The sequence below is a fragment of the Bos grunniens genome, chromosome 2, assembly GCF_055505025.1.
Source record: "Bos grunniens cultivar Pamir isolate PY7600 chromosome 2, Bosgru_T2T1.0, whole genome shotgun sequence".
NCBI lineage: Eukaryota > Metazoa > Chordata > Mammalia > Artiodactyla > Bovidae > Bos > Bos grunniens.
In genome coordinates, this window is record NC_141166.1 from 18,901,233 (window position 1) to 18,916,051 (window position 14,819).

At 38.6% G+C, this 14,819-nt stretch overlaps 1 protein-coding gene across 50 annotated transcripts in view; it reads left to right on the forward strand.

Moving 5' to 3' along the window:
* TRIP12 (thyroid hormone receptor interactor 12) overlaps positions 1-14,819 on the forward strand; it is a 151,338-nt gene that overhangs the window by 62,468 nt on the left and 74,051 nt on the right. For all 50 annotated transcript variants that reach the window (XM_086337098.1, XM_086337122.1, XM_086337219.1 and 47 more), the window contains one exon: positions 13,763-13,868. In XM_086337098.1, the coding sequence (XP_086193224.1) occupies positions 13,763-13,868 (106 nt within the window). The remainder of the gene's footprint in view (positions 1-13,762; positions 13,869-14,819) is intronic.

Consider the following 14,819-nt stretch of genomic DNA (forward strand, 5'->3'; position numbering starts at 1 on the left):
TCTTCCTGAACTAGGGATTGAACCCTTGTCTCCTGCATTTGCAGGCAGATTCTTTACCACTGAACTATTTGAATTTGAATTTAAATATTGGTTGAAGATTAGGATCTGTATCTTAAAGTCAGAAGGAAATGAAAGGTTCAATAAAAAGGGACAGCTATTTGTCCACTGGTTCTGACAAGGCTTTCTTGAGAATTGAAGTTATTTATCTCCACCTTTATACCTATTCTTGTGTCTGCTTTTTTTTTTATTATTTTTTATTTATTTTTATCTGCAGTGGATCCTCGTTGCCGTGCATGGGTTTACTCTAGTTGCAACAGGTTGGGGGGCTACTCTTCAGTTGCCGTGTGTGGTCTTGTCACTGCAGTGGCTCTTTTGTTGCAGGGCACAGGCTCTAGGCCATGTGGGCTCAGTATGGTGCAGGGGCTTAGTTGCTCTCGGCAGCGTGTGGGATCCTCCTGGACCAAGGATCCAGCCCACGTCTTCTGCATTGGCAGGCAGATTCTCAGTCACTGGACCACAAGGGAAGTCCCTTCTGTCAGTGGCTGACCAGCCAGATTCCCTTGGTTGTGAGGTTGCTCTCAAACAGAAAGCCCCGATGTGTTGATGTTGCCACTGTGCCATAATGAAACCAAGCCCAGATATGCTGCTGTACTCACTGCACATGATCACATCTGACGGAGTAGTTTTTAAAACTCACTTCATAATTGTTTTTCTTATATTCAGAAAATCTGTGTGTGTTCTGTGGTCACTAATATCACTTTCCCATTTTTATTGCCACTATCCTACTTCTAAGCTCTAATTATAGCCTAAGCTGTTGAAACAAGAGACGGGAACCAGCATTTGTTTCGCATTAAAAGTGCCAAGGATTTTGCAAATGCAGTCTCATTTAATTTTCAGAAAAATTGGTGCTTGTTAATAGTTACTAAGGAAATTTATTCCAGGGAGGTGAAATAACTTGCCATAGTAACATATCTCCTAAGTGACAAGAGTTAGGATTTGAAGATAGGGGTATGTATGCCTATGAAACCTTTGTTTCCTTTGCTGTGTCACTTATTTTTTACCCATCGTTCTTTGTATTTTGCTCTTGCAACCTGTTTGGATCATTAAGAGATGTTAATAATCCAAATAGGCTCTCCCAGAGGAGATGAACTTTTATTTGATCCTTCTTTACTAGTATCGATTCATCTTTGGGAATGAATAATACTGGTTGACCCAGAGATTCATATTATAGCATTAACTGCATGTTGGCTTCTTTACAAGTATTAAGTGAAAAATATTTCAAGATGAAATAATACCAAATATTTAAAGTGCTTCGTAGTGCCTGACAACTTTATAGTACTTATGTACTATAAACGCTGTGCTATGTCTCTTCACATATATATTCGTTCGTCAAATAACTGTTGTGCCTATTTTACAATGAAAAGGTTACCAACTTTCTCAGACACCAGTTTATGCGTATAGTACGTAAACAACGTGGATCATCTCATTTACCTGTGCTGTGTGTCAGGTAGTAATAGTCCCATCTTACAGACAAAGAGATTCAGGGTCAGTTCGATCAAGTTACCTGTCCAGGGTCACAGAACTACGAAGTGATAGAGCTAAGAGTCAAACCCAGGTCATGTGATTCCACAAAGTAGTTTAGGGTGAGATTAGGGTGCGGAGAACTGATAGATTGGATGAGCTCAATATAGACAGGCTTCCTGGAGTCATCGGGGCAGGGGGAGTTTTAACATGATTAAATGGGTCACTTCAGGAGAGTACTGCAAGAGGATTGGCAGTATTTGATAATTTAATTTAAGAATACAGAGGCAAGATGAGGTATCTTAGAGGAATCCCTGGATTTCAAGTACTGTTATTTTGAGGAGAGAGAGCTCTTACTATGGAGCTAAAAATCCTAGATTTGAATCCTAGTTCTGCCATTTTATCATCTGGTATCTGAGAAAGTTGGTAACCTTTTCATTGTTAAAATAGGCACAATAGTTACTTGACGAATGAATATATATGTGAAGAGACATAGCACAACGCTTATAGTACGTAAGAATGCGTCACTAAATTTAGGGTGTATAACTGAAATTGAGTGACTTAAAGCATTCAAGTACATTGTTCTGAGAATGTAGGATTGATACACATCCTAACTATTGATTAATTGAAGGTATGGCTACTTTTAGATTTGGAAGACCAAAAAATAGTTTTGTGGCATTGGCAAATCATTGAATTGTGTTTATGATAGCTACCTAATCCCTAGTCTTTGCAGAATGATAATATTCATTCTGATGAAGCAGAAATGAAAGAATGTAGGCGGAAACATTTGTGAAATTAAAATGCCATATAAATATGCAGTGGTGAATTTTGAATTGTTGTGATAGATTTGAAGGGCATTTGTGTGCATCAGGAATTAGTTTGATTTTTTTTTTAATTTAATATTAATCTGGAGGCAGAATCAGCTCCAATGGTTACAGTCATTCAGTGGATGAGCAACTCTGGTGAAAAATTTCTGTAAGTTATCTAAAAAATGGAGTGGATATTTTGTGAGTTAGAAAGCATTCCAGATTTGGTACATTATTGATTTTCTTCAACTTTTAAGAATCCGTGAACCTGTTAATTTGAAGGTGATATGTTTCCTCAGATATAGGATTATTCTAAGATTTGGTTGGCTTCAGTAAAACTTCCTGGTAAAGCAAATTGTTTCCAAATTGTAGGAATAGCAGTACTTACATGATGCTTTTGTGTAAAACCATTTGCCATGGCCAAATATTACTCAAGGAGATTCAGGATATGCTTTCATATCTTGAAAGCTGGAAGAATTCTTAAGGTGACTTCTCCTTAACCCATTATTTTATAAATATTTGATCACCTGTTACTTTGGGAGACAACAGTGGGCCATGGAACTCACTTTGGAAATGATGTGTTTAGTCAGATCACTTACGCAGGAAGAGCTTTTCTGTTGTGCTGCTTCGGCAACTGTTGAACAAGTTTTGGGGGAGGAACTAGGGCGGGCAGGAAGACTAGAGAAGCAGCTACTTTGTGATGGGCTTCTGGAAGCCTGTGGCTTGTCAGCTACAGCTGATCAGAATGGCCCTGGGACAGAGGTCACCTTGTGTTAACTGATAGAAGTCTTGGGAATACCCCAAGGAGGGATAGTGTTATATGACAATTTTAATCTGCATGAGGAAACTTTTCTTGCTGTGACTTGTTTAACCTTAGCAGTCTTACATACTTTGTAGCATAAATGTGAAACCAGTGGGGCAGTGTAATGATACATACACTTTTAAAAAATATTCTTATAATATGCTGCTTAATCTGCTTACCTTTTCTTTAGGCTAATTTTTCAGTAATTTGACTATTTCAAAGTATATACTTACTGTCTTAATAGTAGAAGGTGATGGATGGCATAGACGTTCCTATAAGGAACAGTTTGTGATCAAATCTGGAGTTAATTATGGAATGTATTTATAGAAAATTTTAAGTTATTATACTTTGAGTGCGATATCTGTTTGTAGCTTCATTCCTTAAAGTGACCATCATGTGCACATTATTAATAACATAGCCATAGTTACTAGCTTATTTTCAGCTTGAGTTTCATATTCTTCTGTGACTTGCATGCAGCCTGTAGCCATTATTAGAACTAGACAAGAACCAGGCAGATGTCAAATTCTGGGAAGGTAATTCTGCTAAGATTAGGACTCTTTCCATCAGTCTGAAACAGGGTACTTTGAGTCTCTAGCATGGAGAGAAGAAAGAAGAATGAGTTGAGTGGGACAGAAGAATTTATTGATAAAAATAAACTCTTGGTTTTATCTAGTTAGGTCTTATAGGGACATACCTGCTGAGTTTGAAGAAAAATGAATTATCTTTTAGCCTGATGAGGTAATGAATGAGAAGCTTAAAGGGAAAAGAATTGAGTATTAAAAGAGTTTTATATATTATAAGGCAAGTGTTGAAGTAATTTAGTAGTTCTCATAGTTCTAAAATGTAACCAACCACATATTACCAATAGTGTTTTCTTAACATTTTTAAGGCTATAAAAAATAAATTTAAAAAATTAGTTGCCAGATATTAAAAAAAGGACCTTTAAATGGAAGCAAACATTATTGGCCTCTTTTAGGCTTGCATTCTTTTATACTATGAATTTTAAACAACCTTGGTATGTATTTTTATGTACCAAGTCGGAATGAGGGTTAATTCAGCCAAATTGCTCTTTACTGAACTTACATATAAATCAAATGAAAGATGCTCTTTTGTATTCATGCCTCTGTATTCTGTAATACTTTGATACTTATGATTATGAAGTGTTTGTTACTAAAAATGAAAAATCCAGAAAAATACCAAAACATAACAAAGAAGAAAAAAAAAATCACTTAATCCCGTCCCTAGGAACTCTCTCTTCCTGTGTGTATCTTGCTAACATTTTTTTCCTTCATATTAATCAGTACTTATTTTCAGTTTAAAGTCAAGTGATATAAAATTATTAAAAGTAGTATTCTTTCTGTTACATTGCCCTTCCACGCAGCTGATCATTTTGTGTTTATTTGTGTATGTATTAATTATGTGCTCATTGGTCTTTATCTGTTGGGATTTTTTCACTTTGAGCCCTAGTGTGTGCCTTTTTTGGGGAATTTACCCTGCCACTTACCCACCAAACGCGTGCGGTACATGCTTTCCATTTCCCCACTCACGATCGTTGCTCAGCTAACACTTGAGTCTGTAGGAATTTTTCTTTCTTACTCAGGTTTGTTTTTACTGAATTTAATAATTATTTTGTTCTTTACCCTTTCTTGACCCCATCACTCAACTCCAGACTGATTACTGATTGTCTACAAATGTTCTCAAGCTGTCTGTATGATTTTGTTTCATTTTCCTGAAGTAATGAGACCTCTGGATGGCTGCCCTTTTTATTTTATTGCATTATTGGTTATTACAAGATATTGGATATTATTTCCTATGCTATATAGTAAACCTCTGTTGCTTATCTGCTTTACATTTAGTAGTTTATAGCTGCTAGTCCCCTGCAGTCTGTACTTTGCCGCCCACACACACCTTGCCCTGCCTTTAGGCTTCCCAGGTGGTGCGGTGCTAAAGAATCCAGCTGCCAGTGCAGGAGTTGCGGGTTCAATTCCTGGTTCGGGAAGGTGCCCTGGAGAAGGAAATGGCAACCCATTCCAGTATTCTTGTCTGGAAAATGCCGTGGACAGAGGAGCCTGGCAGGCTATAGTCCATGGGTCACAAAGAGTCAGACACAACTGAGTATCTGAGCACATACGCACTTTTGGTAACCACAAGTTTGTTTTCTGTTTCTGTGAGTCTGTTTCTTTTTTGTATATACATTCATTTTTGTTATTTTTTTACATCCTGCATATATGTGATAGCATATTATATTTGTCCTTCTCTGTCTGACTTATGTCACTAAGCATCATATTCTCTAGGTTCATCTGTATACCTTCAGATGACATTATGTCATTCTTTTTTATGGCTGAGTAACAGTAGTGTGTGTGTACACATCACATTTCCCTACTCTTGTCATTTATTGACAGGCATTTTGGTTGCTTCTGTGTCTTGGCCGTTGAAAACAGTCCTGCTGTTTTTTTTTTTCAATAGATACATGTCTTTCTGTCTGTGTCTCTGTCTCCCATTCCGAGTAAGTTTTCTTTTCTTGCAGAAACCTCTTATGTACTTTTTTGTGAGGTAGGTTTACTTTGCTTTTGACTTCATAGTAGGAACTTTATTAAAATTCTGGTAATTGCTGGCTGTCTCCTCATTAACAAGAGTAGGGAAACCAAGTACGTAACCTGTAAGCTCTGAGCACATAGATGAGATTTGACTGAGATTCACTATCTAATGAACTAATTGGGCGATCATCATTTTTAGATCTTTTTTCTTTGGTAAAATTCCACAGGGAAGATTCTTTCAGACTCCTGCTTGGAGGTGAAAACCTTACTGCCAGAATTCTGGAGCTTAGTGGGAGAAGATGCCTAGGAAAGAGGCCATATGTCATCCAGTTGATCTATATATTCTTGATCACCTCCCCTCTCTCATTTTTGGTTTGGTGCACCTGTTTGCAACTGTGTACTTTAACCTAGAATTTCTGTATTTTGCACTTTCTGAAGAATAAAGATCTTAGGCATACCTGCCTCGGGAGAGTGACATTTACACAGCTGTACAAGTAGGGGAGGGGATCTAGACTCCGACAGCTCATAAACAGCCTGTGAACCAGTCCTTGGTTTAAACTCTGCAGTTGTCCCAGAGGTATTTGGTACCATCAACTCCTGGACCTTTGTGGGATTCTGAGTGTCAGTCTGATTGGTAGTTTATCTCCATTTTCTGCCTTCAGTCTTCTTGTCTTTCCCATGTATTTAGCACTGGAATTACTACTTTTTCATCTTCTGAAATTGTGTTGTGTTGTGATAGTTGTCTCTGCCATTCTTCCCACCCTTGTGAATTTATGCCTCAGATCCTTTTAAAGCTATTTTAGTAGAGTTTCACTAGAGGACAGAAGCGAATGCATGTGTGGTCAGGTCTTTGTCTTTACCTAGAAGGCAGACAGTTTTCTATGTATATACATGTATTTTTATCAAGAGTAGAAGCTCACTCCACATGACAGTGGGTATTGCTTTTTGAGTGCCTGTTACAAGACCGGCTTCATACTAGATAGTTGACATACATTAAATTTCATTATCATGATGACACATGATAGTTATCCTTAGTGTTAGACACTTATATAGTGTCGTAGTTATCCATGTTTTAGGAATGAAGAAACCAGAGTGCTTTATCTGCCTAACTGATTTTAACTGACATTTTTCCTTTTAAAAAATAACCTATAAGTTATATCATTTTAATAGCATATGGATATACCTCTTAGCCCATTCCCATTTACATTGTTGTTGTAAACTTAAAAATTGATTCTAGCTCAGTAATTCATTATTTTCTTGTTAGGTCACTGGTTATTTTTCATTTAAATATTAATATATACTTTGAACTCCTCCCAGAAATATGAGTTTATATTCGCACTGTGTGCTGTGCTTAATAGATCAGTCGTGTCTGATTCTTTGCAACCCCATGGACTGTAGCCCTTCAGGCTCCTCTGTCCTTGGGGATTCTCCAGGCAAGAATACTGGAATTGGTTGCCATGCCCTCTTTCAGGGGATTTTCCCAACCCAGGGATTGAACCCAGGTCTCCCACATTGCAGGCAGATTCTTTACCATCTAAGCTACCAGGGAACCCCCTATATTCTCACTGGCAGTGTAAAAATGCCAATTTGTTCACATCCTCATTAGCTAACATTGTGTTGCTGCAGTTTTTATTACTGTACTGATGTTTATTTAACCATTCCCTATTATTTAACATTTAGTGCTTTTCCAGTTTCTCATTATTACAGTGGTTAGACAAGTATCCTTGCACATTTCTAAGTTTTAATTCATGGCGTCAAATCAGTGCCTGCAATTGCTATGCATTGACTAGGAAATAAAAATTTGGCTTAGAAAATTCCACTTGGATTTTAGCTCACTGTCATTCATCTGCACAACTTATCTTTTATTGTTTCTGAGTGATTTTTAAATAAACATCTACGATCCCATATTATGTGGTTTATTTTTGTGAATTTCTTTTAGAAAAGTAGCCATTGATAGCAATGTATGTACTTGAACATCAGTTCAGTTCAGTCAGTCAGTCATGTCCAACTCTTTGCGACCCCATGGACTGCAGCATGCCAGGCTTCCTGTTCATCACAACCCCTGGAGTCAGTCAAACTCGTGTCCGTTGCATTGGTGATGCCATCCAACCATCTCATCCTCTGTCGTCCCCTTCTCCTCCCACCTTCAATCTTTCCCAGCATCAGGGTCTTTTCCAGTGAGTCGGTTCTTCGCATCAGGTGGCCAGAGTACTGGAGTTTCAGCTTCAGCCTCAGTCCTTCCAGTGAATATTCAGGACTGATCTCCTTTAGAATGGACTGGTTGGATCTCCTTGCAGTCCAAGGGACTCTCAAGAGTCTTCTCCAACACCACAGTTCAAAAGCATCAATTCTTTAGCGTGCAGCTTTCCTTATAATCCAACTCTCACATCCATACATGACTACTGGAAAAACCATCGAATGTCACACTTTCAAAATGTCACACTTCAGAAAAAAAGACTATTTTGAAGTCCTGGACTTTTTATAAATTAGTTTTGGTTAGGAATACTTCTTTGAAAAAGGGGGGGAAAAAAAAGTAAGACATATCTGTCTTTTAGAAAACAAATCAATTAGTTTAAAAAAAATACTGCTAGCTTCACCTTTATTCAGAGGAATAAAGATGATAGGAATATATTTAGGAACAAGTGCAGGTTTCCTTATACCAATACGTAGTTGATCCTTGAACAATAAGGAGGTTAGTCTGCATGTAACTCATAGTTGGCTATTCTTACCCACAGTTCTTCCACATCCTTGGATTCAACTAACTACAAAGTGTTTTGTCCTATAGTTATTTGCTATTTATTGAACAGTATCTGAGTATAAGTGGACCGTGAATGGTTCAAAGGTCAAGAGCTTTGATACAAGATTTACACCTAACTTTATTATCAAAGACTTTGTGGATAAGAATATATTAATCTGACCCATGATAATTCTGGTTGCTGCTTAAAGTGGCATTGTAAAAATAAATGATAAGGTGCAGTTTTGCTGCATTACAGAGCCTGGGACAGAGAGGTGTATGTATGTGTTGTACACACACAACGGTAGGTTGTTGGCTTACACCTTTCCATGTTTCCTCCTTTATGAAAATCCTCCATATTTGACCAGTAGAATGATTGGAAACACTTTGGTTCTACAAACATACTTTTTTTTTTAATTGAAGGATAATTGCTTTACAGAATTTTGTGGTTTTCTGTCATACATCAAGAATCAGCCATAGGTACACCCATGTCCCCTCCCTCCTGGACCTCTCTCCATACCCTTCAGCCTATTGCAGAGCCCCTGTTTGAATTCCCGAGTCATACAGCAAATTCCCATTGTCTATCTGTTTTACCCATGGTATTGTAAATTTCTATGTACTCTCTCCTTGTATCTCCCCTTCTCCCTCCTCCTCCCACCATGTCCACAGGTTTGTCTCTGTAACTGTTTCTCCATTGCTGCCCTGAAAATAAATTCATCAGTGCCATCTCTTCAGATTCCATATATATGTGTCAGAATACAATGTTTATATTTCTTTTTCTGACTTAATTGACTCTGTAGTATGGGTTCAAGTTTTCGTCCACCTCATTAGAACAGATCCAAATGTGTTCCTTTTTATGGCTGAGTAGTATTCCATTGTATGTATGTACCACAGCTTCATCTGTTGATGGACATCTAGGTTGCTTCCATGTTCTAGCTATTGTAAGTAGTGCTGCAGTGAACATTGGGGTACATGTGTCTTTTTCACTTTTGATTTCCTCAGGGTATATGTCTAGGAGTGGGATTGCTGGGTCATATGCTGGTTTTATTCCTAGCTTTTTAGGGAGTCTCCATACCGTCTTCCATAGTGGCTGTGTCAGTTTACATTCCCACCGGCAGTGCAAGACTGTTCCTTTTCTCCACACCCTCTCCAGCACTTACTGCTTGCAGACTTCATGATGATGGCCATTCTGACTGGTGTGAGGTGGTATCTCACTATGGTTTTGATTTGCATTTCTCTCATGATGAATGATGTTGAGCATCTTTTCATGTGCTTGTTAGCCATCTGTATGTCTTCTTTGGAGAAATGTCACTTCCAGTCCCTTTCCCACTTTTTGATCCGGTTGTTTGCTTTCCTGGTATTGAGTTGTATAAGATTCTTGTGTATTTTGGAAATTAATTCTTTATCATTTGTTGCCTTTGCTATTATTTTCTCCCATTCTGAGGGTTGTCGTTTCACCTTGTTTTCTACAAACATACTCTTTATACCGAGAGTTTTCGAGTTTTGTAAGTGAACTAGTAAAGCAAAATTTTAACACCTTGTCACAAGTATATTGAAGATGTAGTACTCAGTTCTGCTTCAGAACTAAGCTTAGAATGGTGTTGAATTATGCACTTTTAAGCAAGTCAGTTAATATTTTTGTGTATGAAAAACAATTATTATAATAACTTTGTATCTGAAAGTGCTTTTGCAAATCTCCATAGCTTAACATTGTCAGTTTGCTGAATGGCCAAAAGAAGTTTAAGCTGTCCCTGAGGTTTCAGCTTCCTTTTCTCCAGAATTTATGACCTTTCTATGTTCTAAACACATTTTAGACTTTTGGAGGAATTTATATAGTTCTGTAACAAAGTTTAGAGAGCAAAATATTTGAGGTTCTCTCTCTTAGTTTATCAGGCTGGATGGAGTCATGTCAATTAGCCTGAGAGTCATTTTACATTATGATATTATGACATCAATTATAAATATTTTTCTGTTCACTCTTGTTTTGACTTTTCTTTGCCCTACTTGTCTGTAACTTAGTACAGTTCTTTTAAAGTTTAACAACAAGAATGGATAGACCTTGTGACACAGCCATAGAAACGGAATACCTATTTGCTGTAAAAAGGAATGGACCAATATGCGCAACAGCATGAGGTCATCCAAAACACTATGATTCCATTTGTGAGAAACTCCCAAGTAGGCAATAGCAACAGAAAAGAAGACCAGTGATTGCCAGAGATCTGAAGTGTGTGTGTGGGAGGGGGCATGGGGGATGTATTGCAGGGACCATAAAGGAACTTTTTAAAGTGATGGAAACGTTTGATATCTCAATTGCAGTGTTGGTTACACCAGTGAATATATTCGTCAAACTCATCGAACCCCATTTAAAATGAGTACATTTTATCATATGGAAATTACCTTTGAATGAAGTTTAAAAGAGAGTTTAAACACAGAAGTCTAAAATAGGGCATGAGTAGTGAAAGTGTCCAAAAGTATGCTGTCACCATGAATTAGTAGTAAAGCAGTAGGCCATAACGTTGTTAAATATTGAATGTCACAGAATAGTTGTGAAAATTTATGCTAGTGTCCATTACTATATATCATACTATATTCAAAGACACTTCGGTATTACATGAATTGAGTCATATTCAGTTCAGTTCAGTGGCTCAGTCGTGTCCGACTCTTTGCGACCCCATGAACCGCAGCACACCAGGCCTCCGTGTCCATCACCAACTCCCGGAGTCCACCCAAACCCATGTCCGTTGAATTGGTGATGCCATCCAACCATCTCCTCCTCTGTCGTCCCCTTCTCCTGCCCTCAGTCTTTCCCAGTGTCAGAGTCTTTTCCAATGAGTCAGCTCTTCGCATCAGGTGGCCAAAGTATTGGAGTTTCAGCTTCAACATCAGTCCTTCCAATGAACACCCAGGACTGATCTCCTTTAGGATGGCCTGGTTGGATCTCCTTGCAGTCCAAGGGACTCTCAAGAGTCTTCCCCAACACCATAGTTCAAAAGCATCAATTCTTTGGTGCTCAGCTTTCTTTATAGTCCAACTCTCACATCCATATATGACTACTGGAAAAACCAGAGCCTTGACTAGACGGACCTTTGTTGGCAAAGTAACGTCTCTGCTCTTTAATGTGCTCTCTAGCTTGGTCATAACTTTCCTTCCAAGGAGCAAGCATCTTTTAATTTAATGGCTGCAATCACCATCTGCAGTGACAATAATTTACAGGTTTTTAAAGTGCTTTATAAGTGAAAGTGGCAAAAAGTGGAAAATGGAAGATAGATGGGGAAACAATGGAAACAGTGACAGAGTTTATTTTCTTGGGCTTCAGAATCACTGCAGATTATGATTGCAGCCATGAAATAAAAAGACGCTTGCTCCTTGGAAAAAAAGCTATGACAAACCCAGACAGCATATTAAAAAGCCGAGACGTTACTTTGCCTACAAAGGTCCATCTAGTCAAGGCTATGGTTTTTCCAGTAGTCATGTTATGAATGTTCGAGTTGGACTATAAAGAAAGCTGAGTGCAGAAGAATTGATGCTTTTGAACCGTGGTGTTGGTGAAGACTCTTGAGAGTCCCTTGGACAGCAGGGAGATTAAGCCAGTTAATCCTAAAGGAAATCAGCCGTAAATATTCATTGGAAAGATTGATGCTGAAGCTCCAGTACTTTGGCCACCTAATGCAAAGAACTGACTCATTGGAAAAGACCCTGATGTTGGGAAAGATTGAAGGCAGGAGGAGAAGGGGATGATAGAGGGTGAGATGGTTGGATGGCAGCACTGACTCAATGGACATGTGTTTGAGCAAGCTCTGGGAGTTGGTGAAGGGCAGGGAAGCCTGGCGTGCTACAGTCCATGGGCTCGCAGAGAGTCAGACGTGACTGAGCGGCTGAGCTGAACTGATAAGTCAAAGTACCTTACTTGTTTTTTTAATTGCAGTTTTAATGTAATGTGCACTGATGATTTTTTCCCTCTAAATTGAACATTTTTTGTCTGTTCCAGCTTCATTGCCTATTTTGGATAGAGATATAAGTAATATTTTCTGAAATACTTAATTTCTTAATTTTTTAAATGTTAAAAAATAGTGACATTATTAGCTGAACATATGAAGCTTACTCCATTAGCTGTCTGGGACTTCACAGGTGGCTCAGTGGTGAAGAATCTGCCTACCAAGGCAAGAGCCACAGGAAAGTCGAGTTCAGTCCCTAGGTCAGGAAGCTACCCTGGAGGAGGAAGTGGCAACCAACTCCAGTATTCTTGCGGGGATATTCATCTCATGGACAGAGGAGCCTGGCGAGCTACAATCCATGGGGCGGCAAAAAGTCAGACATGACTGAGCAACTGAGGAATCATTTCGCTCATAATCTGTCTACAGACCATGTCCATCTTTCAGATTTCAATGGAAAAAAAAATTAAAACTTGAGAAGAAACAGGTGATCTGGAGAATTGTTATTGTACATTTGGTCTCTGAGAACGTTAACGTCTGTTCAGGATGACCCCGAAGTTCTAACGAAATCTGGTCTGTTGACTGTGGAGATCTTCCACTGCTGGGGTTCTGTGTTTAGATAGAGCACACCACCCAGGGTGTTGTCATGTCACGTACGGCGTAGGGTAACAACATGGTTTGGGGAGGCGGCAGTTGAAAATGCTCTGGTGGCTTCCCCGTTGTTCATAAGATAACAAATAACTTTACATAGTTGCTATACCTTTTTAGAATCTGTTATCCTATAAAGATGTTAGATTCCAGATTATCATGTGAAGTGTTGTGCTTGTTTAACTTTCTCCCTCTAATTGTATAGTATTGTCTAAATTGGACATTCTAATAGGCTTCAGTTCAAATGTGTATTCCTTGCAGACGGGGTGGTGAAAGAAAACATTTTGTTCTTTTGTGGCCTTATTGATGAGCATTATAGAAACTAGGTGCCATGGGGTACTGCAAAGATAATGTAGCAATAAAGTGCTAAATGAAATACTGAAAGTCTTGAAATATATAGTATATATAAAAATTAAAAAAAAAACCTCTTCGCTTTAGTTAGTAGAGAAAAGCAGTGGAGGAGTAGAGATGTGATGGGAACTTTTTAAAGCGGAGGATTTGACGGATGAGGGACCATCACTCATGGTGTCGGAAAGCTTGAGTCAAGGTTAGGCCAGAGTGAGAAGACGTCTCCTTGGACAGTCATGCCAGGCACCGTAGGAACTTCCCCAGTGTGAGCTGGTGCAGTGAAGGCTGATCATGCAAGTAGACCTAGAGGCTGCTAGGGAGCCCATGAGAAGAGTCCGTGGAGTTTTGACCAGGATGGCGGCCTGAAGAATTTTGTCATTTTTAATTTAAGATGACTCCTTTAAACATGTCCCTCTTGCGTTTCACGTTTGTAGGTTTAAGAAAATCTACCAAGAAGCGCAGCGAATCCCCGCCTGCCGAGCTCCCCAGTTTGAGGCGGAGCACACGCCAAAAGACCACGGGCTCCTGCGCTAGTGCCAGGTAATAATTTGGGCCTGTCAGTGTGATATTAGTTCATTTCCTGGGTCCAGCTTTCCCCAAAGGCCTTCATTTTATGAGTTTTTAAAAAAATTTCATGAAAGTTTTCTTTTTGAAAATCGAGCAAAGAAATTCATTCTAAATAGAACTATTATTTCTGTGAATTCTTCCCCAATATTTAACTTAACTTTTTTTCCTTTTTTGCTAAGCTTTAATCATGCCTTTTTGGGGACAACACCTTTGTCTTCTGCCTTTTCCTCTGTTGTTTTACATTATTTGCACAGAGTTCCTGCCAGCAGTTGGACATTTGGTTGTTTTTGGAGTTCCTGTCTGCCAAAGAGCTCTCTAATAAGCATCTTTATGCAGATTCGGGTTATTTTTAAAGGTAGCTAAATTTCCCAGTTGTGTGATTAGTGGATCAAAAGGGATGCCTGTTGTAATGGCTGTAATATTGCTTAATTAGTTTCTAAAAGTGTTGGCATGAGTTATTGAGTTTAATGGGTGAGGGCGAGAGATGTATTTCATTTTTATTTTGCCTTACAACACCCATCTTCAGGGGAAAATGTGGGTTTTGTTTGTGTTCTTTCATGTCTCCATTTTTCCCACTTTGAGCCCATTTTCAGAAAATCATCTACCTTTGACATACGACATAGTATATTATTTCCCATATTTTCATTAACTGATTGAGAATCTTAGGTTGAAGTTAAAAAACCTTGTTACTCCAGTTTCACGTCAGATTTTCAGGATTGGTCAGTTCTGGTGTTGTGCTGCTAATTATCACAACCATATGGGACTTCTCCCTCCTTTATGTGTAATTTGCTCCTTTTGTATATAGTTTCTTGTCTTTACTAAATGTGCCAAAAACCAGTGATGGCGTGGGTGATTTTTAGTTTGCTTTTCCCATCTCAGGTCAGTTGAAAGGTTTAGTGCTTCTTTGGTTCTTCTCTAAGGTAA